General features: G+C 34.8%; 2 protein-coding genes and 1 long non-coding RNA gene across 4 annotated transcripts in view; all 3 read left to right on the forward strand.

Moving 5' to 3' along the window:
• Window positions 1–1,251: 1,251 nt before the first annotated feature.
• The window catches only part of LOC141640591 (F-box/LRR-repeat protein At3g58900-like), a 28,450-nt gene continuing 14,046 nt past the window's right edge, over window positions 1,252–15,655 (forward strand). Inside the window, exon 1 of the mRNA XM_074449328.1 lies at window positions 1,252–2,031. Within this exon, the coding sequence (XP_074305429.1) occupies window positions 1,252–2,031 (780 nt within the window). The remainder of the gene's footprint in view (window positions 2,032–15,655) is intronic.
• LOC141642661 (uncharacterized) lies at window positions 3,068–4,722 on the forward strand. Its single transcript, XR_012543387.1, has 3 exons — window positions 3,068–3,652; window positions 3,735–4,044; window positions 4,138–4,722. It is a non-coding gene; the product is annotated as an uncharacterized LOC141642661 (long non-coding RNA).
• On the forward strand, window positions 5,301–6,526 carry LOC141642660 (uncharacterized). Of its 2 annotated transcripts, none has more exons than XM_074451519.1 (5): window positions 5,301–5,440; window positions 5,515–5,638; window positions 5,715–5,897; window positions 5,994–6,071; window positions 6,191–6,526. In XM_074451519.1, exons 1-5 carry the CDS (start codon window positions 5,301–5,303, stop codon window positions 6,368–6,370), a joined length of 705 nt encoding a protein of 234 aa, XP_074307620.1. In that variant the 3' UTR covers window positions 6,371–6,526. The 2 variants fall into 2 exon arrangements, with proteins under 2 accessions (XP_074307620.1, XP_074307621.1); XM_074451520.1 differs by having other exon boundaries at window positions 5,515–5,551.

Genomic DNA, 15,655 nt, shown 5'->3' on the forward strand with positions numbered 1-15,655 from the left:
TCAAAGTTTACAATTAAAGATTTGGGTTTGATGCGATATTTTCTGGGGTTAGAAGTGGCTAGAAACAAAAATGGCATTATTCTAAACCAGAGGAAGTACATTATTGCCATTATACATGATGCTGGGTTTGAAGACTCAAAGGCAGTATCCTTTCCTATGCAAAAGGGTCTGAAATTGTCAACTGATAAAGGACAGTTGCTCGCAGAACCTGATAAGTACAGAAGACTTATTGGCAGAATGCTCTATTTAAGCTTGACTAGGCCAGATATTTCATACACAGTCCAGCATTTGAGCCAGTTTCTGAGTGCTCCCAGGGATGAGCATTACACAGCTGCACAACATCTGGTCAAGTATCTAAAGGGGACGGTCAATGCAGGTCTTTTTTTATTCAGCTTCAGCTTCTTTAGAGTTAAAAGTATACTCAGATGCTGACTGGCCTACCTGTGCGTTTAGTAGAAGATCATTGAGTGGCTACCGCGTTTTCTTGGGCAATTCACTCATCTCCTGGAAGACTAAAAAATAGAAGACGGTGAGCAAGAGTTCTGCTGAGGCAGAATATAGAAGTATGAGTTACACGACTAGTGAGTTGGTTTGGACAGCAGGAGTATTGCAGGAGCTTAAAGTCCCGGTCAAGCAGCCAATTCGTTTATATTGTGATAATAAGGCTGCTCAGTTTATAGCTCAGCACCCTGTGTTCCATGAAAGAACCAAACACATCAATGTCGACTGCCATTTCATCAGAGATAAGCAGATGGAAGGTTTCCTGAAAACTCAGCATGTTGGAACAAAAATACAGTTGGCAGATGTCATGACCAGGCCATTAGGTACCAATGAGCATCAGTCTCTGGTTGCCAAGCTTGGACTTCAACTGCATCCTTGAAGTCCACCTTGAGGGGGGAATATAGACTATATAAGTCAATGTTGGTCAAAGTATGTAACAAACTTGTAACTGATTTACATAGTGGTTAGTTAGTTGGTTAGGTTGTTACATATTGTGTATATAAGCCAACAAACCCCTCATATAAGAATCAGATTTTCATAACATCAGAATCAATAATATTCTCTTGATGGCCCTTTCCACATCTCTCTCCGTGAAGTGAGAACAACTATCTTTTTGGTTGATCCTTGATGTCTTGCGGTCTAAAGAAATTTTTGGTTTCTTGATTGGGGCTATTGTTTCATGACTATGGCAATGGTGGGGACCGTATAAGTGAAATACCAGATGACATTCTTATGAACTTTGTATCTCTTATGGAGATGAAGGAAGCGGCCAAAACCAGCATTTTTTCCAAACTATGGAGATACCTTTGTGCCAAGTCGACTCACCTTGACTTTAGTCACTTAATTGTATTTCCAGATAGTGATCCCGATGTAAACAGTCTCTTTCTTCCCCCTCGGTCCCAAAAGAATAAATATATAAATTGGGTGAATCAAGTTGTCGATTTACATTGCAGCCCATGCATCAACACTTTCAAAATCTGTTTAGGCTTTCATAGAAGTGATGCTCATCACATTGACAAATGGGTGCGATTTGCAGTATCGAGGAAAGTTAAGAACCTGGAGCTGGACTTGATAATTCAGCTTGCTGTATACACTCTTACTGACATCCTGAAGCCAACATTGGGTGTCGGTGAGAGTGGCGCCAATTTCCTTCAGTCCCTTCATTTGAATGGGATTAATGTAAGTGGAGATATTCTTGAATACTTATTGGTCCAGTGTTGTCTCTTAGAACGGCTTCATGTTGAGGGTTCAGAAACACTGGTGAGATTTAAGGTTTTCAGTTCATCTTGCAAGTTAAAGCAATTGACAATTTTTGGTTGTCGCAATTTAGAACAACTGGAAATTGATGCTGTCAATCTTCTATATCTTCGTTACCGTACTTTGAATCCTTGTACAAATGTTGTGTTCAAGAACATGCCTATGCTTATTGAAGCAATGTTTGGTGGGTATTGTCTTCCTGATTCTACTACCATCTTCCGACAACTTTCTCACCTTGAAGGACAGATCTCCAAACTTACCCTTGATCTCGTGGTCAGTGTATTTTTTTAGTTATTTATAATCCTATTCATTAAAAGAACAACCACAGTGCTGAGTTGTCATCACGTGGTTGTTCCTTTGACTTTTCAAAGCAAAAATGTAATCCCTTATTTTCAGGAATCACTAAGTATTTCTGAATTAATTACACAACCTTGCTTTAATTTACATAACGTACAATGGTCTACTAAATACAAATACAAACTCTACGATACAAATTACATCACTTTTTTTTTAACGTACAATGTTCTATTAAATACCAAAAATACAAATACAAAGTCTACAATATAAATTACATCACTTTTTTTTGAAATTTTCAGTATACAATTTAAATAATATAAAATTACAGCAGCATAATATAAATTACAGCAGCAATATAATATACGTCTAAATAATATTACATTAATTTCCAATTCAATATAATATAAATATTAATAATAATATAATATTACAAAATATATAATAAAATAAAGGGTAATATTACATTAATTTCCAATTCAATATAATATAAATATTAATAATAATATAATATTACAAAATATATAATAAAATAAAGGGCCCCTCAGATCTGGATAGAGAGCCAATCATCATCGGGGTAATACTTGGAGCAAAAAATACGGCAACTACTATCAAACAACAACCCGCTTTCGGATTGTAGCAAAGACAGGCTACACGGTATTCTCTGCTACTACAAGTAAAACTTTACGGCCCAATATCATCATATAAAAAATCATATATCATATAAAAAATTAAACCCAAATCCGTATGCAAATTTGTTTAAGTCCAATTTAGAATCAGAATGGACCCAAATCACTAAGAATAACAGACTAAACAGATCCATCCCCATAAAATATCAGTGGTCCAGTAATGAACCCTAATAAACCCTCACGTTTTTTAGGCAAGTTGAACACATGATTCCACAACTCCTAAAACTGCCTCCATAACCCTTCACCACTTTCTTTTCAACCAACTTTCACATATTATTTTATTTATTATAGATATTATACCTTTCTTCATTTCATCTGCTAAAAAAACAAAAACGTAAAATTTGTCAGACAAACAAAAACGTGAAATTTGTCAAAAAAAAAAAGGAAAATACTATGGCAACAATTATGGTACCAACAAGAGTGAAAGCGATGGAAGCATACAAAAAGACATATGAAGTCACGGTTCGGGTTCTTAGAAAATGGATTCGAGATTCGGATGAACAAGATGTTACGAAAAGAACAGTGTACGGAATGGAGTTCATTTGTATCGACAGTGAGGTAAATTTCTCTTACGATTTCAATATTTTCGTTACCACTAAATAATGACTACCGTCTTTAATGTTAACAAATTTATATCGTTTAGGGTGAGCTAATTCAAGCAACTGTAGCAAAGACACTTGTGCGGATTTTCAAACCAATGATGCACGAAAGAAAAATTTACACTATTTCGAAGTTTTTGACGGAAAATAATATTGGAAAGGATAGAGCAACTTTTCACAAATGTAGGATTGTGATGCAATTTACAACAAGGGTGAAAGAAGTTGATGGCCACAAAATACCATCTCAAGCGTTCACATTCGTAAGCATCGAAGATATTATTCATGGGAATGTCGAAAATGAATACTACATAGGTGAACAAACTCACTACTTTTTTATTTATGCAATCAAAAAAATAATCTAAAAAGAATAACAAATGTTTATTTTCATGTGAAGATGTCATCGGTGTTTTAACTCAATTTCATGAGTTTGAAGAAATTAAGGGATACAAGAAATTGTGCATTGACCTAATGGACGAACAATGAGCTTTTATACCATAATTCCCTTTTTTAATCTTATAATCTTAATTATGTAATCATTTCTCATTATTTAAATTTAAATTACAAACATTTACAGGAAAAGGAAATAAAGCTAACTATTTGGGAACGCTACTTTCCCGAGATAGCTAAGCTACAAGAACAATGCAAGTACTTGGATGAGAAACCAATTTTGGTCCTCAAATGTGTCCAAAGGAAGGAATGGTTTGGTAAGTATCAATTCACTCAATTTCCAAACAACCAGAATATATTTACATTTAAATTTATTTCCTTACGCCTTAAAAATTTTGTATTTACAACAGGTAACGTGTCGCTTTCAACAACAAGAGGGGCGACAAAATTTGAACTCAATCCAAACATTCCACAAGTAGAGGAGTTCAAAAACAGGTTTCATATTTTGTTTACAAAAAGCTTTACTTTTAAATTTTACTTCTATCTTGGTGTATATAGTTAGTCGTTACGGAACCTTTAAAACGGTTATGTCCATGCAATGTTAAATCCCTACAATTTTTAACTTACACATTTTGACATAACTATGACATAATATGTGTATAGTTTGATGATGATAACAAAAGTAAAACACTGAACTTCATGTTTAGATTATCTACTTATATGAATCTGCCAAAAAAAGCCAATGAATGGTTTATATTTAAAACTTTTGTTACACTAGGAAGAAAATTATCCGTTGTTTTTTTATGACATATAATGTGTATAGTTTGATGATGATAACAAAATTAAAACACTGAACTTCATGTTTAGAAAATCTACTTATCTGAATCTGCCAAAAAAACAGCCAATGAATGGTTTATATTTAAGACTATCGTTACACTAGGAAGGAAATTTTCCGTTGTTTGTTATAGAAGCACTGTTTTGCCTGCAATATTTTCCCTTTTTATAAGGGATAAACACTCTTCTTCATTACATACAATAAAAATAACACTACTATATTTACAACTACAACAAGGACACCCTTTTTCACACCTTCCAAAACGACCCAAACCCGAATACAAATAACACAGCCCTTTCACCGGTGACTGGCCGGAGAGTGCCGTTTATATTATGATTATAAAAATATGTGAAACTCGGTCATTGGTGTATGTTTTACTCGATATTTAACCCATTAGATTATTATAATATTCTAAGTAGCATAAATCAATCACTTACCTTTTATAATTTGATGACAACTTCATTATAATGCGACTTTGAAGGATCAAGGCCATATCAAATGATGCTATTTCTGGTCCAATTGGGGAAGCATCCAAGGAAAGTAAAATCCTCGCAGGTGCAAAAGTAAAATCATTAGCATCAATCCAAGGAACAAATAAGGTAAAGATTGGCTACTAAACATTCTGAACATTTAAACAAGTTCATAAGTCGATGTTTTTATTTAATAACACTTAAATGAATCAACATTCTTTTTTAATTATAGGCCGGATATTATGTGACATTAGTCTACATTGAAGAAATGAACTTATCTGTTCATTGGTATTTTAACTCATGCGACAAATGCCTAGGAAAGGTTACTCAAGAAGCTGATCAACTATGGTATTGCAAAAAACCCGGTTGTAAAGTAGAAAATATTGGGGTCCCCAAGGCATACCCAAGGTAATTTAAAATCTAAAACGAAAATGTAGCTACAACTAACAACTACTAATATTTTTAAACGATTTAAAAAACAGGTTCCAGCTAAAAGTCGAGGCAAGTGATGGGGATCAGGTTAGGGCGCAACTTATGTTGTGGGACTCCCCAATCTCTAAAATTGTAGGCAAACAAGCATCAACCATACTAGAGGCACAAGAAAGCGTACAATATCATTGATTTAAAATATGTCTTCATTTTTATTGCATGTGAAACTTGACTAACTCATGTGAAAAAACAGGAAGGAGACAAAGAGGCGGTGCCCCTTGAATTTCGTGAGATTATGGATCGTGAGTTCATCGCCAAAATCATGGTCGACCAAGAGTATAATATACGACAGAAATCAATTTGCTACAAAGCAACCCAATTGTGTGGCGACAAGGATGTGATAGCCAAATGGAAAGAACTAGAAGAATGCGGAAAGGTACTTTTATCATCACGTACAACACGAAAAATTATTCCGAAATTCAATTCATAAGACTAACAACTATGACTAACACCGATTATTCTGGAAATAAAGGCAGCGGAAAGCAGCGGAAAAAATTCAGCAATAACAATCTCTGGAAGTGAGATCAGCAACACAGAACTCATGCTATTGGTAAGTAAATCCATTCATTGATATTTTTGACAACGTCGCTTAGACTCAATAGATTACACATATATGCTTAGACCATTTTAAAGACCAATTTAATAATGTTACTATTATTGTACTATCAGAAAAACGTGAAGACGTACGACGAGGAGAAAGAAAACACACCAATGAGCAAATTGCCTCAAAAGCGAGCATGCTTGGAATATGACGGATTTGAAATAACTGAAGTAAGAGAAATGTCAGCGGATCAAGGGTCATCAAGCAAAGCGACTATTCCAATCAAGAATATTAAAATCGAGAAGTAGTCTTTCTCTTTGTGTTGTTACAAGAGCCTTATCTTGAAGTATGTTTTTCAGTTTACGTTTGAAGACTTTTTAGTACTTTTTGTATTTGTTTACGTTTTGAACAATTTGTATGACGTTTGAAGTTTGTTTGTTTTTATAAGTACGGTGATGCTTTCGTATTTGAGTTGAACATTGTTTATTAAATAGTTAATTCACAAGAGATAAAGAATGGAACTTATCTTAACAATCTTCAACCAAAGATATCCACTTGCTGTGATTTAACAATTATGATTAATCTACAATAAAAAAAAAAATTAAAGGACTGTTAGGTTTAAAATAAGACAATATTAAAAGCTAAAGAAGGTAAAAATGACAAAAAAATTGCAAAATAAATATAAGAACCATCAAATTATACCACGAAAAAATAACTTCAAATTATACCTACTACGGAAAACTGACATAAATGAGCAAAAAAATATCACAGACGGGTGTAAAACAACATTAAATGACCAGATCAGACTTGGCTTAAATAAACAATAACTAGAAGCAGTAAATTTTAGTTAAAGTTACTAAAATTTGGATTACTAGTGCACCAGTTGTCAAATTCTGAACTAAAATGTGGATTAATAGGATAGCGATTTCATAAAAAATTTAAATTCTAAATCTGAAATAATGTGAACAAAAATCGAAACTATTTTATTCACTTTTATTCCACATATGCAAAATCACATAAAAAGTCTGAATTTACCACGGATTTATTTATGGTTTGACTTAGCTGTCACTTACACGGGTTTAAATTTTTAATGACCAGTTCAGATTTGGCAAGGAGAACACGAATTAAAAGCAGTAAATTGTAATTAGCTGTCACTTACACCAGTTGACCATTATTTAACATTAAAGCTGACCACTACTACCATTATTTATCATGAAAACTGACCACTACTATCATAATAATTTAAAAAATATAAATATTGAGAAACCAACACCAGTTACACAACACAAATATAAAACGTTGCAGCAACAACTAAACAGAAATATCATTATTCATCATCATTCATCATTTACCACAAACCAAAAACCTAGCAAGCACCAAAGCACACCATTAACATCATATCAATTTCAATCCAATACTGTTATCAAATTTATTTATAATGACCTTACTACATTAAGGTTAAATTGCACTCTATTGTACAAGGTTGAAACTACAAAGGAATTGAAGTAAATAGAGGGTTGAATATCATGGAAAACAATCAAAGTTCGACTTCTCAAAACAACGAAACCAGAAAAAGCAGGAGAATCAACAGAGGTAAATTTGATACTTATCTTTATTTGGTTGTATTCGGGCCAGATGCATACACTTGTTGTCGAAAGATCACTGCACAAGATTGTTTATTGTTAGAAACTTTTCATTATACGATTATGGTACTTAACCTCAAACCATGTAAAAAATAAGAAACAAAAAAATTTAGGGATTTAATCGAAAAATTAATAAGACGGTACCTGAGATTAGTAGGAGTTCTGGTAAGATTAGGATCCAATTTTTTTTTAAGCCAAATAATCTACCTATAAAATACATAAAAAACATATTAAACCAATATAAAAAAATTATGTAGCGAAATAAATTTTAAAGCATTAGCATAGACAGTGTCCTTATAAATTGGGGAAAAGAAACATGAATAATGCAATCAATAATGATCTGATTATGGTTTCAGTAAATTACAATTACCAAAAGATTTAAAATGTTCGGCTCAGAAAAAAAACGGCTCAAATCAACTTGGGTTATCAGCCTTCAACATAGATCAACATATTTAACAATTTTTAAATGCAGAAAAAAAACGGCTCAAATCAACTTGGGTTATCAGCCTTCAACAAAAATTACCATCTATGTTAATTTAAAGTCGTCACAGAAGAAGCAAAATTTATTTTTAGAAAACTAAACTCGAAAAAATTGATTCTTACTCTATGTAATCAGGTCACAGTAGAAGCAAAGGTAAACAATTTGAAGATGAATGAAAACCCGTGCAAAACAACAATTTATGTAATCAATTTATGGGAGAAATACTTGAATAAATTAAAATTTATTTTCATTTGAGAAATACTTGAATAAATTAAACGGGACAGTGTAAAAGGCAAACCATAGGTCAGTTTCATGGACTGATAAGTTATACTTGAATAAATTGAACGGGACAGTGTAAAAGCCATGGTAATGGTAGGAGAGCTTACCTTAGGTCAGTTTCATGGACTGATAAGTTTTCAATTTATGGGACTGATAGGTTTGCCTTTGTATACGGTTTGCCTTTTACACTGTCGATGCTAATTCTTTAAAATTTATTTTCATTATTGATGTTGTTTTGCACGGGGTATGTCGATCCACTTACAGTTTAGCCAGGTTGATCCACTTTTAATGAGCATTGCTTTGTCTCGGCCTGTTCAAAACAACAACTTTCATTTATATTAGAATAATTTAACCAAAAAAAACATCAAAAATCAAAAATGTAAAACAATTTAACAGAATAATTAATCATCGATTTACCTAATGAACTCGACTAAGAAGGAGAGGAACGCAGCTGCCGGAGACGGACGGCCACGGTCACGACGTTACCAGAACCCAATGTGTATAAATTAACTTTCGAAACCTATAATTACAAAATAAGGGTTTATACTCAATAGATCTAACAGTTTAAGATGACATGAACATAAAAACCAATGTAACAATAACTTTCTGAAAATACATGGGAGAAATACTTGAATAAACACCCAAAAAATAAGAAAACCCATTTGTTTTGTGATGAATACATATACAATAACCCAAAAAAATGAGTACTTTTTCTATGAAATCAAATTGATTAACACCTTTATTAACAAATCAGTAACTTTGAGCACTTACAAATGAAAAAATTGAAAAATAAATCGCCTCAGATTTAATACTCATTAGATCTAATACTTTAATATCAAATGAACATGAAAACAAAAGTAAGAGTCGAGAAAAAAATTACTTTCTCAGAAAATGATCGAAATACATGATTTATGACCAAAAAAATTAATGAAAATCACAATTATAGAGATGAATACATAGGCATTTCTCCAAAAAATGATTAATTTTTCTATTTAATATATGGATTAACACCATTATTAACAAATAAGTAATTTTGAGCATTTAAAAACGCAAAATTTGAAACAAATCGCCTCAGATCCGGCGACTTTGTTATATTGAACATTGTTAGTATAAGATCTATTAAATATTTGATTCTAACCTCAATAAAATAAGCCTATAACAATGATCCGGCAAGATAAATGATGATCGGAATGTTAGAGGAGGACGGAAAGATTTGTTTATAGCGAGAGGCTGAGACGGCTGTAAGAGTTTAGAGTGAGTGAGTGAGAGGCGACTTTGCTATATTGAACATTGTTAGTATAAGATCCGGCGAGTTTAGTGTGAGTGAGTGAGAGGCTGTAAGAGTTTAGATTGAGAGAGTGAGAGCAGCGGCGGTGAAGCAGAGAGGGAGAGAGTGAGTGAATGAGATTGTAATAATTTTAGGGTTTGAGAGAGGAGTATAGTGAGAGGCTGAGACGGCTGTAAGAGTTTAGAGTGAGGGAGTGAATTGTGGTAATAATTTTAGGGTTTTCTATTCTCACTGTATTTATAGGTTGAGCGGATAGGTTTACTTCATTGGTTTTGGGCCTTAATTTTTGTTGTTAAAGAGTCCGTCTATTTGGGTCAAATTATGCCTGAAGCTTTGGGCCGCATATTAGTTAATTTGTGGGTCATTTATTTTGGTCCATTGTTTATCTGATTCATTTGGGTCCGTACATGTAGCTAATAACAATCGGTCGGAACCTGTATCTAATTCAACAACGCAAGATTCAAGATACAGTAATCGTGTTCCATTGTCTGATATCACTAATGGTAATTTCTTTTTAGCTTAATCGTATATTACTTTTGTTATTTAGTGGCACAATTTCAAATAATATGCTTTAATTTTCATTTGTATTTTTGTACATTTAGTTCAATATGATTTTTTTTTTCTTTTCAATAATAAATGGTAATTTTTGAAGAAATTTTACCATATATGTTATTTCCATATTTATTAAAAAAATTAAAAATTAAAATTTTCCAATTTAATTTAGTCACATGTTATATAATCCCATTTTCGTTTAAGTCACCCGTGTCACAGGAGAAGGTAGCGACTCAAACCACAGTAACAAAAGGGTATGTCGAACTACATTGACAACCCGGCCAATTATTCCCTCTACACCATCTACGGAAAATGATAACAACTTACCTGCGTCATTACGTTCAAAGATGGCAAGAGTTAACAGAAAAGAATTACATGGCAATAAGAAATTTAGGAATGGTTCATTCGATACTCCGATTATACCGTCAAGTTGTAGAGCCGCAGGTTATTTACGTTATTCTTAACGATTTTGGAAAAAATTTCAACAATTAGGTATGTTTATATTAAAATAATGTTTGTTGTCATATTTCTTAGGTAGCAGCAGTAGTTCTCGACCAAGTTGTACGAGTCAAAAAGAACCTGACCCCGTAACAAGATTAGTCAATGAGTTGATCAGAGACTTAAGTCCAACCAACGGAGGTTCATCAAGTTGGGTTAATCCACAAGAAGGTTTAACTTCTTATAGTATTTATGTTATTTGATTGAAGGGATGGTTTACTTCTTAAATAGGTATGTGGTATTGTCAAAGTGTTTGTCAATGCTGTTGTTGATTTTTTAGGTACCAGTTCCCGACCAAGCTGTTCAGGTTAACAAGCTCTCGATCATGTGGCTAGATTGGTGAGTGATTTGGTTAGAAATTTAAGCGAAGAATATGATGATCCATCAAGTAGGGGAGCTAATGAAGAAGGTTTAAGTTCTTAAAATTACATATTATTTATTATTATTGTTACACTAACTGTTTATACATCATAAATGTCGTCCCATTTTTTTTTCAAATTTTTTAAATTTTTAAATTTTTAGATTTAGAGCTTGAAGGATATTGGGATATTGGAGACCCCGACGTTTCATGTAACAAATGCGGTGCAATGTTGTGGTACTTAGAACGCGTACGTAAGGATAGGAATACATTACATCCTACATTTTCATTGTGTTGTTCTGATGGCAAAATTACTCTTCCTCTTCTTAAACAACCACCTCAATTGTTGTTGGATCTTTTAAGTCGGCGACACCTACTAAGCAACCACTTTATTGATAACATTCGAGCTTACAATATGATGTTTTCGTTCACGTCAATGGGAGGAAAGATCGATAATTCTGTAAATCAAGGTCGAGGACCATATACTTTTCGGATGGGTGGCCAAAACGTCCACCGCATCGGGAGTTTGTTGCCGCCAGATCGAAATACTCCAAAGTTTTGCCAGCTGTACATATATGACACAGAAGAAGAAGTTCAAAACCGTAAGAATGCTCATAGGTATAACAACAAATTATATGTTATTGCGAATTTAATACAATATACGACTGCGCCTCATGATAACCTTCCTGCGGAGTAATTATTCTTTTATATTTTGCAGCCCGAATAATCCAGAACGGTTTAATGATGACCTAATTTATTTGTTGCAAAGAATGATCGATGCGGAAAATATATTAGCTATGCGATTCAGAATGGCGAGAGATAGATTATCAGATGATATAGAAAGAGATGTCTCTATTCGACTTATTTCAAGACGAAAAACTGATGGTAGAACATACAACCGTCCTACAGCTTCTGAGGTTGTCGTTCTTATTGAAGGAGACATTGGAAACGCCGTGGAAAAGAGGGATATTATTATTGAGAAGGAAAGTGGTGAACTTCAGCGTATATCCGAGTTGCACCCTTTATATTTAGCACTTCAGTATCCTTTGTTGTTTCCGCATAGCGAAGACGGTTGGAGGCCGGGCAACCTACATAGCGAAGCTTCTCTGAGCAAAAGTAAGAAAAAGAAGCCACGAAATCAAGTAACAATGAGAGAGTGGCTTGCATTTCATCTCCAGGATAGATCTTCGTTCCTTCAATCTCCAATTCTTTTGTTAGCCGCTAAATTACTTCAACAATTTATTGTCGATGGTTATATGATGGTTGAGTCGCAGAGGTTGTCATTTCTTCGTCATAATCAGGGGTTGCTTCGTGTGGAAACGTATAAAAATCTTGCGAATGCGGTCGACCGTGGAGAAACCGAACCATCCTCTGCCGGGAGCCGTATTTTCATGTCTTCATCGGTTTTGCAATCAGATGGGTACACTATAGGTAATTTCCAAGATACTATGACCATTTGCAAGTGGTATGGGTATCCAGATTTGTTCATTACATTTACATGTAATCCAAAATGGCCAGAAATAATGAGATTTTTCTCAAAAAGTCTTCATCGGTTTTGCAATCAGATGGGTACACTATAGGTAATTTCCAAGATACTATGACCATTTGCAAGTGGTATGGGTATCCAGATTTGTTCATTACATTTACATGTAATCCAAAATGGCCAGAAATAATGAGATTTGTCTCTAAAAGAGGTTTGAGGCCGGAGGATCGACCTGATATTCTTACTCGTGTTTTCAAGATGAAACTGGCGGAATTAATGAAAGACTTGAAAGAACATCACATATTCGGACGTGTCATTGGAGGTGAGATTACACATAAATCTTTCGAGCATTACCATTCATGTTTCTTCCTAATGTCGTATGAAAAAAGACCTAAAATTGTTTTGGCTAATCTTTCAGGCACGTACATTATTGAATTTCAAAAACGTGGATTGCCACATGCTCATATTCTAATATTTCTTCATCGTGACGACAAATTCCCGGAGGCCGCAAAAGTAGATAAAATTATTAGTGCCGAGATACCCGATCCTGATGAAAACCCTTTGTTATATGCTCTTGTGAAGGAGAATATAATACACGGTCCATGTGGCAAAGACTTCCCTACTTGCCCGTGTATGGTTGCATCTAAGTGCTCCAGAAACTTTCCGAAGAGGTGCATCGAAAGCACAACAGTTGACGACGACGGGTATCCTGTATATAAGAGGAGGGAGAAGGGATTTACCGTGGTGAAGAGTGGACGGAAACTGGGCAATGAGTGGGTAGTTCCATATAATGCGCAATTATTGTTAAAATATCGTGCCCACATAAATGTCGAATGGTGTAATCAAGCTCGATCAATCAAGTATTTGTTCAAGTACATAAATAAGGGGCCTGATCGAGCCACAATGCAATCTTCTTATCGTCATCGAAAGGAGGAGAATCCCGACCAAATAGATGAGATACAGAGGTTCCATGATTGTCGTTATATCTCAGCATGCGAAGCTGTGTGGAGAATCTTTGGTTTTAAAATCCATTATAGGACTCCTCCTGTTGAAAGATTGCGCTTTCACCTTCCTGATGAGCAAAGCGTTGTTTTTAACGACGAAGACCCTATTGATTCAGTCATCGATAATCCCACAATCGGTATGACAAAGTTCTTGGCTTGGATGGATTGTAATAAATCTAGCGAGGAGGCACAACAACTATTATATAGCCAGTTCCCGACGAAATTCGTGTGGAAACAAGAAGAACGTGCTTGGCATCCTAGAAAAAGTGGTTTTGCTCTTGGAAGAATGCATAATGTTTCCCCTAATTGTGGTGAACTATATTATATGAGAACTTTATTAAATTTCGTCAAGGGTCCTAAATCTTATGAGGATTTAAAGTGGTTTGGTGATGTTTTGCATCCTACATTCAGATGTGCATGTTATGCGCGTAGGCTACTTGGAGATGATAAGGAGTACATTGACGCTATAGAGGAAGCAAGTCATTGGGGTTCCGGGTCTTATTTAAGAAACCTCTTTGTCACTTTATTGTTGTCTGCTACTATAGCGATGCCAAGTAAAGTGTGGGAGAAAACTTGGAAGCATCTTTCAGATGACATCCTATATCAACAACGTAATGCGCTTCAAAACCAAGGTTAGTTGTTATGAGCATTTTGTGATTACTGTAAATTCATATAATATTATAGTAACTCCCCTTTTATTTAAGCACTGCCGTGTAATAATTGCTTAATTCACAGCGTTGCGATTAACGGAGGATGAACTTAAGAATTATGCATTGCTAGATATTGAAGCATGTCTTCAACGCAACGGCAGTAGCTTACGTAGGTTTGAAGACATGCCTTTTCCCGAATCATCCACACCTCATCCCGTGAACACGTTAGTATCCGACGAGCTATCTTATGACAGAGTTTCTTTAGGGGAAGAACATGTGCACCTTTTATCTTCCATGACTAACGAGCAAATGGTTGTCTACAATGAGATAATGGACGCAGTCCGTAATAATCGCGGAGGTGTTTTCTTTGTATATGGATATGGAGGGACGGGTAAAACTTTTATTTGGCGAACCTTGTGTGCGGCATTGAGAAGTAGAGGACAAATTATGCTTCCTGTAACATCCAGCGGCATTGCAGCTACCTTACTTCCCGGTGGAATAACTGCTCATTCGAGACTTAGTATCCCACTCAATGTAGTTGAAAATTCTACGTGTTCAAGGATTAAACCAGGAAGTGATTTAGCCGAACTCTTAATTAGGACAAAACTTATTATATGGGACGAAGCACCAATGACGACTTACGATATGCTTTCGAGGTTGTTGTGGGGAGTTTAAGAGATATCATGCGTTTTTCGAACGACGGAGATATCAATCAACCATTTGGTGGTAAGGTTGTCGTATTTGGAGGTGATTTTCGACAAATACTTCCCGTTATCCCTAAAGGCAGCAGATCGGAAATCGTGAATGCGTCACTATGTTCTTCAAATTTGTGGTCTTCTTGCAAGGTACGAAAAATAATGCACGTTTTGAATTAACTATTCCATATGTAACGGTTAAAAATTTACTTTATTCTATATAATCTCATAAATTACATATTTGTTTATTCGTACAAGGTGCTGAAATTGACAAAAAACATGCGCCTTCGAGGCGGAGATTCGTGTTCCGAACTTGCTCAGATAAAGGAGTTTTCAGAATGGATACTAAAAGTTGGAGACGGGGTAGCTGGATATCCGAATGATGGGGAAGTTGAATTAGAGTTTCCGAATGACATTTTGATTCAGCACACTGGAGATCCTATCGCTTCGATTGTAGATGCCATTTACCCATCCCTCGAAAATCAACTATCGAATCCCGAGTATCTTCAGGAAAGGGCCATCCTTGCACCTACACATGAGATCGTTGATTTGGTTAATGACTACGTATTATCTCGAATAGATGCAACAGAGAAAATTTACTTCAGCTCAAACGAGGTTAGTAAAGATGAGAGTAATATTGGGGTCCGTGATGAAGGGAAATA

The sequence above is a fragment of the Silene latifolia genome, chromosome 2 (assembly GCF_048544455.1).
Source record: "Silene latifolia isolate original U9 population chromosome 2, ASM4854445v1, whole genome shotgun sequence".
In the NCBI taxonomy this organism is placed as follows: Eukaryota; Viridiplantae; Streptophyta; class Magnoliopsida; order Caryophyllales; family Caryophyllaceae; genus Silene; species Silene latifolia.

Coding starts and splice junctions, on each gene's coding strand:
- LOC141642660 (XM_074451519.1), top strand. CDS start 5,301: ATGAACTTATCTGTTCATTGGTATTTTAACTCATGCGACAAATGCCTA. Junction 5,898..5,993: donor AACTAGAAGAATGCGGAAAG/GTACTTTTATCA, acceptor CTGGAAATAAAG/GCAGCGGAAAGCAGCGGAAA. Junction 6,072..6,190: donor ACACAGAACTCATGCTATTG/GTAAGTAAATCC, acceptor TTGTACTATCAG/AAAAACGTGAAGACGTACGA.